General features: G+C 44.2%; 2 protein-coding genes across 3 annotated transcripts in view; one reads left to right on the top strand and one right to left on the bottom strand.

Annotated features, from left to right (window-relative positions):
* Positions 1-18,246, top strand: part of syn3 (synapsin III) — a 64,312-nt gene that overhangs the window by 18,654 nt on the left and 27,412 nt on the right. For both annotated transcript variants that reach the window (XM_084702068.1, XM_084702067.1), the window contains exons 4-5: positions 1,363-1,519; positions 2,243-2,332. In XM_084702068.1, the coding sequence (XP_084558194.1) occupies positions 1,363-1,519; positions 2,243-2,332 (247 nt within the window). The remainder of the gene's footprint in view (positions 1-1,362; positions 1,520-2,242; positions 2,333-18,246) is intronic.
* Positions 3,141-17,852, bottom strand: LOC146276615 (metalloproteinase inhibitor 3). The gene is made up of 5 exons (XM_084702069.1): positions 17,575-17,852; positions 10,392-10,474; positions 9,018-9,129; positions 7,702-7,823; positions 3,141-5,445 (listed from the first exon to the last, which is right to left on the bottom strand). Exons 1-5 carry the CDS (start codon positions 17,699-17,701, stop codon positions 5,248-5,250), a joined length of 642 nt encoding a protein of 213 aa, XP_084558195.1. The 5' UTR covers positions 17,702-17,852; the 3' UTR covers positions 3,141-5,247.

The following is an 18,246-nucleotide window of genomic DNA, read 5'->3' as shown; positions in this document are numbered from 1 at the left end:
GCGTGCACTGTGTTAGTCCGTATGTGTACACTTGTGTATTAGCGTGCACTGTTAGCCTGTAAGGTGACGTTGGTGTATTCGTTTGCGCTGTGCGCACAGTTCGTATCAGTCAATAAACAGTTCAGAAATAGACTGGGACCTTGGACTGGAGCGAGCTGAGCAGAGAGCAGCTGCAGCCCTGCTGTCGCCGTGGTCACCACGGCTGCCTGTGACACGTCGTGCGTGTCCCGTCTTACATAAGCACGACTCCACGACCTCGGCCGGCCTGAGACTCTCAGCTTGCTCGCGGCTCTCACTGGCTCCCCTCCAGCCCAGACCTGTGGAGTGGAAGTGTGTGAGGTGGGGCGGAAGTGTTGCAGTTGAAGGAAACACTCTCCTCTTCATCGGAAGCAGTGAATGTACAAATCGCATCGACATTTTATTCATATACAGACCGTTCCTTGACTCTGACCACCGAAAGAGTCAAAACGATGCACTTCTGGTTCTTGATCTGCTGTGCCTTCCACAGTATATGCACTATTAGTGTATTGCTTTGGATGAAAGCATCAGCAGATGCTTGAAAACAATGTAATGTGACATGTAAGCGCACCCAGATGTAACAGGACCTGGCTGGTCCCTCACGGCCAGTTTGGCCCAGCTCCCAGAGCACTTTGCAGTGAGGAGGATTAGCCTGTGTTAATTGGCTAGATGGTCCAAAAAGATTAGGTACTCCAAGGAACATTCTGGTGCCCCCCCACATCCCCCCCCCCACACACACACACACACCTCCTTGACTCCCCGCCTCCTCCCCCTATATCCATTGGGTAGCTTTTTTTATTGTAAACAGTGGGTTGAAAGGTAACGTGTTAATGTGTTGACCGATGACAGCATCCGTTTGGGCTGAGCACTTGCAGCCTAACCCTAGCCCTATACCTCTGCAGAACAGCCACGCTACACAGACGCCATCACAACACAGGCCGGAGAGAGCCTAGGCATTAGGGAAGTAACTCCTTCCTGTGAGTGAGTGGTCAAGTAATTGAGAGGAAAATTGATGTGTTTATACTGTAGAATCTCCGGATGAAAGTATGGAAGCCGTATGAAATGTTAGACATGTTAGATATCCAGCTGTCCCAGTCTATAACGCGCGTATGAGCCCCTGAGACATACGGCCACCACTGACAACAGCTGCCCGTAAGGCATGCACGCGTGTTCACTGAAACATAATACCCTCTGTCTACATGTTAATGTACTCCAAAGTGCTACATGTCAATGTGCTCCAGTTAACAACAGGCTGTCCACACTAGATGATGTGTTTAGTACTTTAAAAACAAGAGAAAACGTTGTTGTTGTCTAATGTCCAATGACTGCTTTGTCTCCGGGCAGATCCTTCAAGCCCGACTTTGTCCTGATTCGCCAGCATGCGTACAGCATGACTCCGGGCGAGGACTACAGGAGCTTGGTGATTGGTCTGCAGTTTGGGGGCGTGGCCAGCATCAACTCTCTGCTCTCCATCTACAACTTCTGCAGCAAACCCTGGGTGGTACGTGACCTATGACCTGCCCCTCGGTGTTATTCCATCCTCTCCTCCGTTCTGATCTCACCCTCTCCTCTCCTCCTCCCTAATCCCTCCTTTCTCTCGATCAACTTGCTCCTCTTAAAGGGGCCCAGCATTGAAGTGGCCTCAGACTGACTCATCAGGTCTCTTAATGAGAGACGTCACACCAGTCTGTGGGTATCTGACCCCGCTGCAACTTCCTGCCTTCCTCAACATCCTTCCCTCATTCGAACAATCCTTCCTTCCTGTCCTCCTTCCTACCTTCTTTCCCTCCAACCCCCTCTTCCACCCTCACCGCTCGCTTCAGTCCCCCTACCTTAACCCCGGCGGGCCACTGATTTATCTGGGCTGTTAGAGGGAGTCATAACACCTGTGTGTGGAGCAGTCAGACCTGGTATGGCCTCCAGCAGGAGATGACTCACCCTGATTTAACCGTGCAGGGCCGATGCAGTACGGTGGGCTGGAACCAGGCCACGTTTCACTTGTACAGTCCCAGTCCTCGCACCCAGACAAAACATGTCCCCCAGTGTGTTGGATAAAAAAACGGTTCCTAACCTAGCATGTACTCGACTTTTCAGAGGTCCGTCAGCACGGCCTCTAAATGTACTGTAGCCGGGGGCACTGTTTCTAACCCTGCGCCCTGGGTAGAGGTAAACATCTGCAAGGCGTCTCTTTTCTCACTGTTTGTGTTTCTTGCTGTTCTTGCAGTTCTCACACATGATAAAGCTCTACCATTCCCTTGGCCCGGAGAAGTTTCCTCTCAACGAGCAAACCTTCTACCCCAATCACACACAGATGGTGAGTTCCTGACCTCCTATCCATTTATCATGAGACCCTGCTGTTCTTCACTCAGAACTGCCACAGGACCTAGATACTGTACTCGGATGATCCTCATACGGATATTTAGAGGGTGAAGAGGCTTCGAACTATAACATCTGTGTACGTGATATACCTGGGAGCCAGACTTGAACACATACACACTAACTGCAATCACCCAACGCTACAGTCCTGTATCCTGCATTCAAACAGTCAAAATGTCCCGTCTTGTCTGTGATGTATCTGGGAGTGTACAAGCTTCTTCCACCGGCAGGAAGCCTCCCGGCGCAGTGGGTACCTCTGTTTCCTGGCTCTTGGTTCCTCAGGGAACATGTGTGCACCTCAGGTTCCACCTAATACTCCCCATCTCTTGGCTCTCTTGTCAAGTCACGTCAGCAGGGTTGGCGACGATGCCTCCGTCAGTCCAAACACAGACGGCTCATAGAAAGCTGCTCTCAGAGTAGTCATAACAGATCAGTTGTTATGTCTCAGCACAGAGGCAAAGCCCTTGAATCTTCGGTGTTCCCATACACACATTACAAAGGCAGGGAGTGTGTGTGTGTGTGTTCATGTATGTGTGTCTGTTTCTTGGTGGGAGCCCTAACACCTGTATCTGTGTGGAAGCTGTCCTCACTATTTCCTTCCTTCCTTATTTCCTTCGTTCCCTCGTTTCTATCTTTTCCTCTGCTCTTATCTTTTCATCCGTGTGTTCATGTGTGAATGTCAAATGCCTATTGCCTATGAACAACAAAAACAACAATAGGTAAACAAATCAGTACAGACTCTGATAGCCAGTTTTTCATTAAATCTTTATTATAAAAATATAAAACACAGAAATTAAGTCAAACATTTCTGTAACCCTAACAAGAAAACATTTGCCCCCTCCCCCTTTATGGATCAGTGTATCCCACGGAGGTGTATTCAGACTTATACCAGCTTCCGTTTTTTATGCACTCGGCATCAACTTGACCAAGTGTTTCTGTGTTAAGCAGAAAGTATATTTACACAAAAATGAACCACGAAAATACTGAGACAGATACCACAGAGGGATTAGATCCATGCAGAACCACCAGGGGAGGAGAGGATGAGGGGAAACTGCTTGCAACTTTGGAAATTCGTGGACCAGGTCCATTTGGGGATGCGTGGTGTGAGCATGTCTGTGGTTTGAGCAAGTGCGTGTGTATGCATGTTGTTTTTGCATGTTATGTAAGCAACTCTTTATGAACATAATGAGCTATTGTAGTATAAGTGTGTGATGCAGCACATTAAGAGTACAGTAGACTTGTATACTTGGCTTGGCATGCTCTGACCATAGTACACATAATGTACAGGACGTGGCTTTTTTGTCAAGAGTATGGTTTAATGTCTGTCCAAGGAACTACAGTATCACTCCCTCTGGGTTGTCTGCTTGTGTGAGAATGGAATGGACTGAAGACTCTACCCCGTATTGGAACAAAGGCAGAAGAATTTAGTGACAATAATGTTACTTTCATTTGTTCATCTGAAACAGTTAAATACAAAACAAAAAATGGAATATACAGTTAGAAAACATAGTTTTGTGTGTGTGAGTGTGTGTGTCTGTGTGCCTGAAACCTCTGCTTAAAGTTTGATTGTGGGGGGGGGAAATAACAGACATGGTGGGTACCGGACGAGGAGTGAGAAAAGTACCATCGTTCTAATCGGCTAAGGGAGTTCAAAACACATAACTAACATTTCATCAATTTATAACACAATTTGGGATTTTGGTCGTTCATCATGGCCAAACTGGGGATTATGATGAGATAGTTTGGGCCAAAAACCCTCGTGAGATTTGTGGCAAATAAAGGCTTGTTGTCTGTTTGGATGAACACACACATACTTGTTCTACAGAGGTTTCAGTGAATATAGTTCATTGTTTTGTAGCTTATATCATATACAGCAAATATAAAATAAAACCTATATCCAAATCTCCACAAACAATTAAGTATTCCCTATGCTTGTGCTGTAATAGCCATTTTTAGTGCTTTGAGGGAAAATATATAATAGATTTATAATTTATTCATCTGTTCAATTCATTATTCAATCTGCTTGGTATCAAGAGTGATTCTTTAAAGACAAAAATAAACTTTGCAGTAAAAACTATCAGGGAAGCAGAGATTCATGCATCATCCATAAATAGACATGTCACAGTTCAAAACTGTGAACATACATACACATTGATGTGAATCAAGATACCAATAGAATAACTTTGTGTGACTGAAGCTTGAGGCATTGCATTCCAAGGTCGCATTCCATGGTCACCAATGTTGGCACTGACCTTGCACTTTTAGAGTTTATATATTGTTTATTTAAATGATGTATAAACAGTATTGCTTCAGCTCTGTCACCCTGCATCTCACACTAAATGAAAGTTTTTTTTTTACATTCATGTATTGATATTTAGCTATATATTTAAGCAATGTTTTTCTAATGTACACTGTTTATTTTTTATATATATTTTTTTTAAAGATCTGCATTTAAAGGGCTGTGTTTATTGCTATCCCAACCAAAAATAGAATCTAAAAGACATCTGGCTGACATTATTAGGTATAATTTAGTAGCATAACAAAAACAAGAAGGACGTTTGGCAGAACTGAAATGTACAGCATAAAACAAAAAGGTATTGTTTATATAGAAGTGCTTAGACACAGGCACAGATAGTTTTTTTCTCTTGTTTAGTTTTTTTTAGTTTTCATTGTTGTTTAGTCAGGGAGTGGTTTCTCAGGTCCTGTAATGGTTCACGACTGATGAGGACGGGGTGGGGGAGAGAGAGGGAGGGCCGGGGTCTGTGTGGGGCAGGTCGGAAAGGAAGCAATGACAGAAGGCAAGGAGAGAAGACGGCAGTGGGTAAGAGTTTGGGGAAAAGGTGTACGCTTGGCTCAGGGGTCGGTGGCGTTGATAGTTGTTTTGTCACGGGAGTTCATCCCCCGGTACCAGCTGCAGTAGCCTTCCTTCTGTTGGACGCACGCGTAGTGCCGGGACTGGTAGCCGGGGTAACCGAAATGGGACAACATGTCCGTCCACAGGCACTCGTTCTTTGAGGTCACAAAACAGGGCAGGTAGTGGCAGGGCTTTATCTAAAGAGAGAGGAGCGAAACGGAAGATGTAGCCATGAAGCAGAAATCAAATGATTTGAATGAGCACATTAGCAGTAGACTCTCTGTGTTAACTGTAAGCATGAGTTTGATGTACAGATTGGTGTCTTGTTGTTGTTTTTTGAAGGGGACACACTTTTTGGTACATTTTGAGGACAAATAATGAGTTACTTAGTAGTGAACAGAGTGAGTCTGCAGTCTAGCGTACGTGAACAGAGGCCAAGGCAGAATTAGAAACGTAATAGGACAGGGTGAAGCATGTGCGTGATTGGGGTATACCAGATAACAGCTGTTGATGAAGAGAAAGAGCAGGAGAATTCATGAATCTGAACTTGAAAACGGAGGTGGAAAAAGGGTGCATGGAACTGTTCTCAATGCAAATGACTGTAATTCTAACCATTTCCATATCATTGTACTTAAAAAAAAAACTGTTTTCACAAAGTCAAATATTCATTATTTTATGGTCCTTCTTATACTTTGTGCCTTTACAGGCAATGGAGAAGACCCAAAAAGATTGAAACTAGATATGAGCACTGTTTCAGGTATTGCATTTCATTTGATAATTTATTTTAATTTTTGCCCATGATGCCCTTACAGGAAGAAACACCTGTATTGGAGTAAAGAGGTGTAAAGAGGTGTTTCAGTGAAAAGGCTTATGTGTGTGTGAAGAACAGAGGAATCAGCAGTACAGATTGTAAATACAGGAGCGAGTGAAGCCGAACATGTTTGGTCCCATGGTGTTAGCCCGATCTGAGGAAAATGGCGATGTAGACTAAATGAATCGAGAGAAGATGTATATTATTTGTAAACAGGTACATCCTCTGTGGAATCAGATGTGTGTATATCTCCATCTGAGTGTGCTACTGGATACAGCATTCAACAGCTGGGAATCATAGTGTGAGAAAGATGCAGGGAAAAAGTTGGCACTAAGTTGTTTAGGGTGAGGAGCCAAGTGAGGTGAGATGTCTGTGCTGTCGGCAATCAACACAATTCAGCTTCTAAGGGGGTTGTTAAATGTAATAGTGCATTGATGGAACGTCAGAAGTGACCTTTCAGTTCATCAGACCTTAAGACTAGTTGAACAATATCAGTCTCTTGATTTTGCCGAATCTGCATCGTTAGGCAGTTTGGTTACAATGGAGAGGTGTTGGCCCTTAGGAAGCATGTCTGGCAATCTGCTTATGCTTCTGATGGGACCTAATGATGGGAGCAGATGTCTGGGGCCCTGCAGTACGGTAGGATATTTATGAGTTTGGAGACTACAAATACACAAGAGCAGACTGTGCATTAAGGACGTCCGCCAAAGATCTCGGAATGCTAGGGGTTTGGAATGACAGTTAAAAGAGATTCCAGCGTAGTTAAGTTATTTAATAACTCCCAAAGATCATCGTAAATCTTTCTTCTCTTTCTCCGCCTGTCACTCCCTGATCCATCTCTCTGTTTCTTTTGTAACATTTCATGGAGGTACATTATCCAAAATGATGTGAAAATGAAAGGGGACACCTTCAAATTCCTGGTTCGTTGCAAGTGTTACTTTGACAGTTGAAAAGCAAAACCATTCAACTACCATCAGAAATTGAAAGGTGTATTCCCCTGTAATCATACATGTACATGTGTCAAAACATAACATTTCAATCTCTTGGACAGCAAAACACATTTTAAAGCTTTCCCAGTACACATACAAAAAAATGCAATTGTTTCCACAAAGTGGCAATCTACAGGTAGGCTACTGCTTGTGCTTAAATAACCCTGTCTGTTGAGGGTACATTTTCAGCATTGCATTATCATGTGTTTATTGGTGATCATTTCATATTAGCTTCTAGCACATCGACATGAATGAACTAAATGAATGCATTAAGACAATGCATTTTGACCCTATAAATGCCAGGCAACTAAAGTCTTTCAGAGTGAACACGTAATGTTTCCCTTTAAAGCATCACCAGTAGTAGTTACATGTAGTATATAGTGGAGATTATATGGTGACCTTTTTGCACCCGATTTTGCACCTCTTTAGAGGAACTGGGGTGGAACTCAGGGTGGAACTCAGGGTAGAACTCAGAGTAGGAACCTGTGCTTCAGCAGAGTGTTCTGTTGTCCTTTTCCCTGGTTTTTGCCTTTCCCTCTGCCCCGGCCTCTACCCCGGCCCCGGCCTCTACCCTGTCCTCGGCCCCTTTCCCTGGCCTCTCCTTCGATCTGCTGCTGGGCCTGCTCACCGGGGGCGCACTGGTTCCCACTCACCCTGCAGTTGCAGCCTAGCTGGTAGCGGTGGTTGATGCCTTTCTTCTGGGACAGAGAGAGGCGCTCCCACCGCTCGTTGAAGTTGCACAGCCCGGTGTAGACCTTCCCATCAAACACGCGCCCTGGGGGAGGGGAGGGAGGGGGAGGGGAGAGGGGGGGGAGAGAGCATTGGTTGGAGCAGGGAAACTTCAAGTGAATTTTTTACCAGACAAAGTGTTGATTCTGACCGAACATTGTAAGACAATCTACTACAGTAAGCCCATATTAAACCAAGACCGCTAATTCTGAATGTCAAAAAGTTGGCAGTCCTCTATATTTAGGATCACAGCTTACCACCGATGTTAGGACTTCCACCTCTGGGAACAGGTGCACTGCAGGCCACTAACACTCAAGACCCTGGCTGTTCATCACTCTGTATCTACGCAAACATGTCACTACTGCACAGGGATCTGACGCCTAGCTAATACAGTCCCACTCCTTCCCCTTCCACGCCCCTACTCTTCAGCCCACAACCTCTTTCATGTGGATTGCAGCTGTCAATTGCTGACTTAATAGGCATTGTGGAGTGTTCGACGCGTTTCTATGTAGCTAATCAGGAGCCAAGCAGTCATCAGGCTTGACAAAAGGGGACGGGGTAAAGCTGATCTCTCAGTCCTTAACGTACTCAACATGCCTGTAACATAGTCCTGAAACTGTCGTCCCAGGAACCACAGTCCTTATTATAGACCCCCTGAGCAGAGACGGTGGCCTGTGATGTCATCGTCACCCTGCCACAGTAAACACACACGTCTTTGTTGCCTGGTGACTTCCTCCGTTTTCACTGGCTCCGGAGGCCAAGTTCACAGGTTTAGGATATAGTGACGGAAACACGCTAGGCGTCTATATGGCCGGCTCTGGGACGTACAGTAAACTACCTGAACCAGCGCATCGTAAATGCTCCTGCCAGAAATTAATTAACTATACAGAGGGTGGGAAGTGTTCTCTACAGTTTTTATGTTCAGAATAGGAGGGAAATAGACTTGAAAGAAGTGCCCCTTGGCTGTGTTTTCCGCACAGTGGCAAGCAACAGGTTATAAATAGTGGGAAAGTTTGTGTCACAGAGCAGCTCTGGGGGGGTGGGAGGGAAGGGACTTGCATTTAAACTAAACAAACTGAGGCTGCTGTTAGCAACCCTGCTTTTGTGGCTTTGTGTGTTGTTTGGAGGGAGCAGGAGCAACAGGCTCATGTGAAAGAAAAGTTCATTTTAAGACTCATGAGAAGAAGAGAGAAGTTTACTGGATTACCCATTTGACATATTTAATGACAAAATGGCTCACCTGTAATAAGGTACTGGTATTTGTTGATGTCAAACTTCACTCCACACAAGCTCTCCGAGGCGTCAGTATAGATGTGCTGAACGTGCTGCATTTTGGTGAATCCTTTGTACATCTACAGAACGTGGCACAAACAACACTGTGTTATAAACAAAATACTTTCACTGAACTGCACACAACCAGCTTTTGACATAACAGGATTGAGTAATAAGCCATTTCGAAAGCTGTACCAAAACAATGAGGAATGCAAATGATAAAATCTAGAGACATTTCTGGAAGAATTGTATGATGAGGACAACGTAACAGATTCTTATCTTTATACAAATACAAAATAATCGTATTACATTACTTATTGTCACGTTGTCACATTTTTTATGTGTAAAACTGTGGTTTGTTTCAGCCAAATCAGATAGCTACAACCAATCCTTGCTGGACTCAAAGTTAGCCCTAAGATTTGCTAGAGCTTTTGTGCAATGTCATTTATTTGTCTGGAAACAACAGGAAATCCCTGTTTAGACATGCTGTTCTTGGGAAGAAAACATTCATAAAAACAAAAATAAAAGCTAGTCACGGGGCTCAAAATGAGGAGTTTCTGGCTGAAAAACTCAACTAAAAATACACAGTAACTCTCAAAGGGGTCAGTTTGTGGGTTTTGGAGGGAAACTCTTTCTTTAGGCACTATTCATGATAAACTGTTAATAGTTCACAAGGAGGCCATCATTGCTATGTTAGATTTTAATCTCAAACAGATTAAACTAGATTAGACAAAATAACCAGAGGCCAAGAGTTAATAGAGGAATATACCGTAAACAATTTATAAGCCTAATCCCCTGTATCTTAAATGTTATTGTTGCTTAAAGGAAGTATGTAGCCACATAGGTGACCTGGAGGAGGATAAGGTATTACTTAGTAATGCAATCACTCATTACCATACGCTGTATTTTCTGACGTAAATGATGACTTAAAATGTAATGCCTATGAGGGCCTTAGTGATCACAGAGCCTTGAGGAAGCTTCTGCACTCTCTAGCACCCTCGTCATGATGATGTCTTCCACAGAGCTGTCACTGCCTTTGAAGTAGGCTATTTGTGAGATTACACACATTAGTCCATGAGTTCCCAACTGTTTTCGATATTACCTCAAAGTATGTGTTAGCCCTACAGAGAATGTAACTACTGTATGCACTGTTTGTTTTGTCACTTTGGATAAAAGCATCTGCTAAATGAATAAAATATCCAATGTAATGTAACTTGCCACATACCGTTCCACTAGGCTTATAGCACAGTAGCGGATCACAGATGTCTGGGTGATCTGCTGATATTGAGTTTGATGTTAGATATTAACAGGAGTTCATAGTTTAGAGATGGCCATGACTCACCTTCATCTGCTTCACTGTGTAGCGTATCGTTCCAAAAGGCCCATCCTTCAGAAGCTTCTTACCAACCACTTTAGCTCGGATCACTGTGGATAGAAGACAACAGATAACATAAATCTATGCAGTGATTCAAACTGACCATATTTTAGAAGCCCCATCCATCAATCCGGCAAATTCAGACCCCACGATACACTTGACTTCCTTATTAAGTGACATCCAACAAGGAGTGGTCTCTGCAGGTCATCTATTCATCAGATTTTTGACTTTGCTGCCGTTTGCCAAGAACGTCTACTGAAAGGGGGGACTAGGGGCGGGGGTGGCGGGGTGGAATTGAGTTTGACACACAGAGACCAAAGGAGTCTCTGAGGACAGTTCACCGGCTTGTTTTTTTCCCCTTCTTTCAGCTCCATCTCTACATCGTAAAACCATGTGTCTCCTGTGTTTAAACAAGCTTCCATCTGTACTGAGAACAAGGGTGGAAAAGATCTTATCGGCCCTCGCCCTCATGTAAACAACGTCTAGGTGAAAACGTTTGGCCGCGGGTCCCAGTTGTTTGCTTTCACTGTTGGAGTGAGTAGGGCAGTTGCAGGTGACTAGCTTACGAGCAAAGCCTCATTTAGGCTGGTGAATAGCCCCTCCCCCCATACACACACAGTCCCTACTGCAGTTGTGTGGGCCCAGGGGTGGTTGTGTGTTTGTGTGTGTGTGTGTGTGGGGGGGGGGGGGGTGGCGACTGTCTGGTGTGAAGTTCACCTGCTCCCGGACACTAGAGAGTCACAGACATAACTAAGCCCTGGGATGTTTGTTATCTTTAGCCTGGTGGAATTTCCTTCCCACATTCCTTTGAGGCTCACATTCCGAGATGGGTAGAAAAAAAAGAAAGAAGATAGAAGGGGAAAAAAGGAAAAGAATCTCATTCCTTTCGACTGTAGTCAGAGAGAAGGCAGTGTCATTCTTACAGCCTGTGTTTATTCAGTCCCATTCGCATGGAAAGGACTAGAAAGGTGGGTGTGGATAATCAGACATACATATCTGACAGCATATTTGGATACTTGAGAACACCTTGTTTAGCTCGTATAGCATTCCCACCTCCGAATAAATTAATGACATCACTTCCAAGTGATCGAGTCAAAAATGCCACTGACATTCATGTAGCAAATTACACATTCACACAAACTACAGATCGTTTCTAAGCAATCTCCTTTAAAAAAAAAAAAAAAAAAAGATTAATTCTGTCCTTCTCAGAGATCTAACCAAGGTCATATGCTCTATTAATCTGTCAGCCTGTATTATGACCCTTCAAGCAATGTTACCTAACAAGGCTGGGTATGTACCTACCTTAAATGCAGATACATGTTGTACAGAGCACAGGGCACAATTACTGGGGAATGTGCAGATATGAAACTAGATTCTGGTCCCACTCCTGCATCTGATCTGAGGCAGTTCTATTCAGGAGGGGCCCCAAGCAATACTTTACCCCTGACCTCCAAGAAGCATCAAAAGAATTGTGCACATAGTTTTCCAGGTCTTCGGTGGGTGCCTGCCATGAGTCAGACCTGGGGCAAACGCTTTCTCCGAATACCGTCAAATACTTCGGGGCACCTGATTGGGCGCTCCCGCTGCCGTGAAACCAGCGAATCCGTCGCATGGCTGCAGCCGTGAGTAGCGGATTAAATGCAGTAAAATGACTTTACGATACTTTAATATACTCGATCTTCCTCCTTGACCCAGGTCAGGTGTGTGTGCTGTTTGAGTCGTATGGGGTGATGTGAAATCTAGAGCTACCGGAGCCACACCATCCTTTTTGTTCCTAGTAACTGCCTTTACTGTGGACAGTGGACACTAATTGGGGGGTGTCAGTGTCATTGCTCTGTGGAATGTAGGAAAGAACCCAGCTGCTTACGAGAGAGTGGGTTTGTGTCATTCCCTTCGGTGACCTTTCAGCCTCTAAGGGAAGTCTCCCAGAACAGACTCCTCAGAATACGACAGGATTTGTTACCATGAGCTGTCTTTCCCTAAATGTGTGTCTCTTCAGGCGCCTGTTATCCAAATGACTAAATTGCTGATGTTTATATAACCCTGTTCCTAACCAAGGACCGCATATGATATCCACCTGACTTAAACTTTAATAGACACAGCAGCTCGAATCTCTAACAGCTAGGCTATATATATGGCACTGTAAGTGGCCCTCTCTCTCTTTCTCTCTGTGGCGCAACGGATAAGTAGCAATTACAGGGAAGTGCTACACCATTCTCAGTGCATGCATATTTATGTTTTGCAGGGTATTTAAACACACGTTCTAGGAAAAAGGAGGGTTTATAAAAATAGTGATAGAAGAAATCGGGGTGTCAGGGAAATGTGAATTAATTTAGCAAAGTATCTCTTGTAGAGTGGGATTACTAAAAGATGCATTCAAATACTAATCTGAACACAAAGGGGATTTCAAATCACAAACCCTGTGGTTTTACTTTTGCTGGAGAATCTTGCTGTGCACTAAACTCCCAATTACTGACAATAAAGTCACCCTCACAAGGTTTGTGTGTGTGTGTGTATGTGTGCATGTGGATATGTGTATGTGTGAGAGGGTGGGGAAGAGACAGTGGGTTTTAGTATGCGTAACATGTTCCAACTTCGATGCGAGGAGGAGGTGAAGGATTCTCAGTGTGACACACAAAAATAAACCTCAGAAACTACATTCCCTTGTTTGAGGTGTGTGTGTCTGTGTGTGTCAGAGCACTTTGATTGTGGGAATACAATTGACCTGGATTGAAAAACCAATGACCCTGTAGGCTTGGAATAGAGCCATCTATTCCATTTCAAACAGAATGCCTTTCAGTACATTACAAACAAAGCTCAAAGCAATGCTCAAGTGGTCAGTAGAAAAGGGATGCCTTAGTTAACCGATATGTCCCGTGTTCATTGGATGAACATGTCAAACTTGCAGGGAATCCTGCACCTTTTGACCTATTGTAACAGGCCATCCTGGCAGGGAGAGATGAAGCAGCTTGGATAGCAGTGAGCTGGTCCCAGATGACATCATGTTCCTTATAACAGAACCTGCATTCTCTTACTCAGAGTTTCATTTGTCTTACTCTTGGGGAGCAGTTAGATGGTGAAATGTAGCTGACTGCAAGGAAAAGACCCTGAATAGATTGTAACTACTCAGTGTTGCTAAATCGCTATCCCAAATCCTGTGGAATCTCTGTCCCAGACACAACCAACCCCTATTCCAAGCTAACCCCTATCCCAACCCGACCTAACCCCTATCTCTAAATTACCTATATCACTCCCTAACCCCTATTTAACCTTTAACCCATTTCCAAAGACTAAACCTTTAGACTAGGCCTACCTAATCTCTCTCTGGAACTTTCTAACGTGTCATTGGTGACAGGAACCTCCAGCTCAACCCCTGGACTTTCCCTCATATCCACTAATACATATTGTCTAACCGTACACCAGATCAGTCTCTCTCTAGGTTCTTATCCCAGGCTAAGCATGCACACAAACCTGAGTGTAATCTTCCGTATTAAATCGGTGCATGGTACAAGTATCGGGAGCTTTGCTCCTGTCACCGCAGGTCTTTAGGACTGGAGGGATACAAACCCTCAGGGCCAAAGTTGAAGGCTGGAACACTAATCTGGAGCTTGAAAAGCTTTGGGGGGAAAAAGCCCTCTCCTTGAAAGCGTGTGAATAGGCCTGTTTCAGTTGCCACCAAATCACAGCCACCAGTCACCCCCCCCCCCCCCCCCCCAAAAAAAAGGCATAATTGGCCCAGGTATACAGGATGAAAAATGTCAGGAAATGGCTAATCCCAGTTGTCTGGAAATGCAGCGATGACGGGGTTCACTGAGGTAGGGGAGGAGACTTAAGATGGTTGAACTCCCAATGGTAGTTTGTCACTGGGCTTTTTACTCCAAGATCCCCTCAGGTTGTTGTTGTTTAGCCTTTGTTGTAGTATTTAGCGTAGCCTCATTTCCTCATTCACAAGGCTGTCTGCTTCATTCACCATAGGAGATTATGCTTGCGGTTAGAAAACGGGGCATGTGAAACAACGGGAGCATGCTTTGAACTGGCCTCCGGGTCTCTAACAGGGAGGATTCATGTTCCCCCATATTGCCTTTGAAGTTGACAGTGGAAATTAGAGCCTTTCTCCACACACCAGGCAGTGCTGCTCAACTTGGGACACGTGAAAGAGGTCCCCATTTGCATATGCATCCACTTGTGCTCCATGTAAAAACCTTGATGTTTGACCTTCACTGAAGGCACATCTCTGAGATTTTTGCTTCAGGTTTAAGGCACCGCTGCACCATTCTGTAGTTGTTTTTTTCATCAATATCCTGAATGTACATCAATACTGTTTTTATCCAATACATGTTGCTGCATACTGTAGGATTCGGAGGGATGTTACATCACTGAGTTGCTTATCAAAGCGTGACAGTGTTTTGTAAACATCCACCTCATACCACTAAGATGATGCAGTACACGTCTTGGAAGGGTTTTGGACCTGTTCACCATCCTACATTTGACATACCCTGTTTTGACAATCTTCTGGCACGCATTTGTTTGGATATGTCAAGAAGATTCAAATAGAAATATCAGTCACTGCAGTTTGCTGGGGCACCAGAGCTTTGCTTCACTTTCCAAAACCGTCATGGCCGAGCCAAGTCAAACTGCACGTACTCATGAAGCTTGATCACAAGATATTGGCATGCTGTAACGTGCTTCAAATATATTCAGTTGTGCAATAATGCAAGAAAATTCTCTTCTAACGTGGAGAGAAAATTGCTCACAATGCATGGATAGCTCAATTACAGAGTCTTGTAGCGATATATTGATACAATACCCTGTTGCAAACTTAAACTTAAAAAATAAATATATTTCATCACTTTCTTCCCTGTCGCTAAATGTTTTACAGAGCAAGCTCAGATGAAAGGCTCTTGGTAAAAGTCGAAAACATCCTAGTACTGGCTCTAAAGCTCCATGCGTATCCAACCATAGCTCTCAGCAGCAGAAGGGAACAGGCATCCAATGAGCCACAAGCGTTCAAAGAGACCGCTGGGCTAAGCCAAAACCTTGAAAATGCGGATTTTGTGGAGCTCACAAAATATCACTGGCCCCATTGAGGCTAGGCCTAGATTCTATGCTGGCATGCATCTTCCTTTGCCAACACCATGAGCTGAAGCAGGAGTGTTGAAATGGCTGCATGACTGTTTGTCATGCTGACATTTACCTACACCTTCAACACAATGCAACCAGATCAACTGGAAGAAAGGCACCTCCTCCAAATCATTAATTCCCTTTGGCATTCTGGTGTTCATTGGAGTTGCAAACGCTGAGAATGAATGGTTAACTTATAAAACGGCATGATGATCTACTCATTCAGAACAGCTCTGCCCTCCCGTGAAGAGAACGGGAGCGTCCGTCTACAGTGACTGTCATCTCACTTCTCATCAGACGGCAGACACAGCCTTCTGCTCGGACTGAGGAGCACTTGTATAGAAGGGATGGAGAAGCAGAGCCCAGTGACGTCATAGTTGGTTCCACTGTGAAGACCTCCCACAAATCTGCTTGTTCTCTGCTGAACGGCACTGGACCACTCAAACCACCTTAATGGACGTTTAATGGCCATCTCTTTCAAAGCTAATCTGCTCACCCATATCCATAGTGCGTTTGTGTGTGTGTGTGCGTGCGCGTGTGTAAAAGGGGAGAGAATGGGGTCGGTCGAACACACATTGCCCCAGCGGCAGAGGAACTGCCCCAGTTCTACAACACACACACAGGGCTAATAGGCAAAGAGCTCTCCACTCAAATACCCCCTCGGAAATATCCCAGTTGACCCGTATCTATTCCGCACTGTCTTTTTTGTTAACCTGCCAAAGAAACCCCTATTATACTTTGTACACCTCCACTCCATTGGGTGAGTGAAGGAATCCAAATTAAAATGGGTCTAAGGTAACAACAGATTACACATGGATCTAGTTGTATCAAACGACTAGTCAGATTGGGCTGGGATTTCTCAGTAAAACAGCACTGATCTGGGATGTCAGTGTAATCATGACCTGGTGTTAAAGCATGCATTACAAAGCCTTGTCCCTTTTCCGTGGCTTTAAGACCTAAGTGGGTCGCAGTCTAAGCTCTACAAGCAAATAAATGGCTGGCATGAACACCAAGTGAGCCTAGATGAATAACTCGTCTTAGACTAAGATGTCTAAAACTGACTCCGTACCTAACGCTAGAATGTTAGGAATTAGCCGTTCCAAGTATGTGCAACATGGGCAGAAAATTGGGCAGAAAAATGGGCAGAAAACTCGCTTTTTTTGAGGAATGAGGAGCAACTGAAAACTGGAGCTGGAATATAGAGGGCAGAGAGCATGCTAGGCTAGAAAAACACCCCAAAAAGACCCACCAAGAACTCATGCTATTTTGGCTCTTGAATAGCATAGAAAGTCAAACAGTAAACTGATCCCAGGACAGTAGCAAAACAGTGAGTCTGCACTTTAAATTTGCCGTTGCTAACCTCCACACATGGGTGCAATATTCAAGAAGCTGTAAAATAGTTGGCTGGCTACCGTCTGCCTGTCTGTTCCGTTTTATTGCTCAGCAAGAGGTAATTTGCTCTGAAAAACATTATAGTCAGTGGGACCTGTTTCTATGGAGACGGTTAGCTCGTACTCAGGAGGAGAAAGAGGGAAGTGGGCTTCCTTTCGCCTTACTAATTTGAGAGATGACGCATTGATCTATTCTCCTCAAAATAAACGTGCTGTAGTAAACATTACATCTGATACAGTTAGAATGAAGTGTGTCAGGCTATTTTAAACTAACTTGGATGACTAAAGCCCGAAATAACTTTGCATTGAAATGAACATTATGCACCGAATATAAGATACGTTTTGCGTTCATTTTAAATGCTGAATACGACCAAATAATGTGGAGTGAAATACATACAATATTTGATGAATACAATTCACACATTACAGTCAGATTTAAAACTTATCGTTCATCTTTTCATGAGTACTGTAGATGGATGTAGTGCGCGCGATAATCAACCTATTAAAGTAATCGTCAGTGCTCTAATGTAACTGTATTAACCAAAACTTTGACAACAACCCTAAGGTATCTAGTGAGACCCTCTTCTTCCCCCTTTAAAATACATTTTTGAACTTTATTTCTCAAACGTGAGACTCACCTATATCAGAGTTGCAGTACGCATCTTGCGGGTGCGAAAGAGCGCACGAGCAGCCTTCTGTCAGTTGGTTTATCTGGAGGCTGCCGAAGACAAACAGTACGCTGATCAGCTGGTAGAATGACTGCATTTTTCTGACTTTTTTTTGTCTCCTGTCTTGTAGTCTAACTTTAAATAAAACAAGTGTCAAGTTCGGTTAGGGCTCTTCAGAGTATCCTAGTTGCACTCGCGTCTCTGCGTATGTCCAACGCCTGTCTCCGGTCAAGCTGTCAATGCTGCTCTGCTCGCGAGTCACAAATTACATATAGTGCGCTGAATGTGAACGCCCCCCAGAACTACTTCAGACGACAGACGCCGCGGCCAATCACGACTCACGATGATGCCATTCAGAATCACATAGACATGACATATTGGAACTTTACACTGGTTGTATTTTTTCTTTCTCTCTTTTTTCTATTTCTTTTTTTCTCATCTCTAAAACATTCCAGTCTCAGCCCAAACCGCTGGAAACAGCTCACTGAAAGGAAAAACATACGAGTCTGATGTAATTCACGTCATCTACTGTGTAATGCATGTTGCTCCATACCTGCTTTTGCTTGTGCCAATGTGCACAGTGTTTGTCTAGATAGTGTGATGTCCTTACTGTATGGTCATCTGGTCATCTGTTGTGAATAC

Source organism: Hypomesus nipponensis, chromosome 7 (genome assembly GCF_054491055.1).
Source record: "Hypomesus nipponensis isolate SF chromosome 7, ASM5449105v1, whole genome shotgun sequence".
In the NCBI taxonomy this organism is placed as follows: domain Eukaryota; kingdom Metazoa; phylum Chordata; class Actinopteri; order Osmeriformes; family Osmeridae; genus Hypomesus; species Hypomesus nipponensis.
This window is presented reverse-complemented; position numbering and strand designations above follow the sequence as displayed.

What these genes read in the sequence shown, in the direction of transcription:
- LOC146276615 (XM_084702069.1), bottom strand. Translation starts at nt 17,701, where the DNA reads ATGCAGTCATTCTACCAGCTGATCAGCGTACTGTTTGTCTTCGGCAGC. An exon ending in GTACTGCAACTCTGATATAG is followed by an intron (nt 10,475 to 17,574) that starts GTGAGTCTCACG and finishes TTCTATCCACAG; the next exon opens with TGATCCGAGCTAAAGTGGTT. An exon ending in ACACAGTGAAGCAGATGAAG is followed by an intron (nt 9,130 to 10,391) that starts GTGAGTCATGGC and finishes CACGTTCTGTAG; the next exon opens with ATGTACAAAGGATTCACCAA.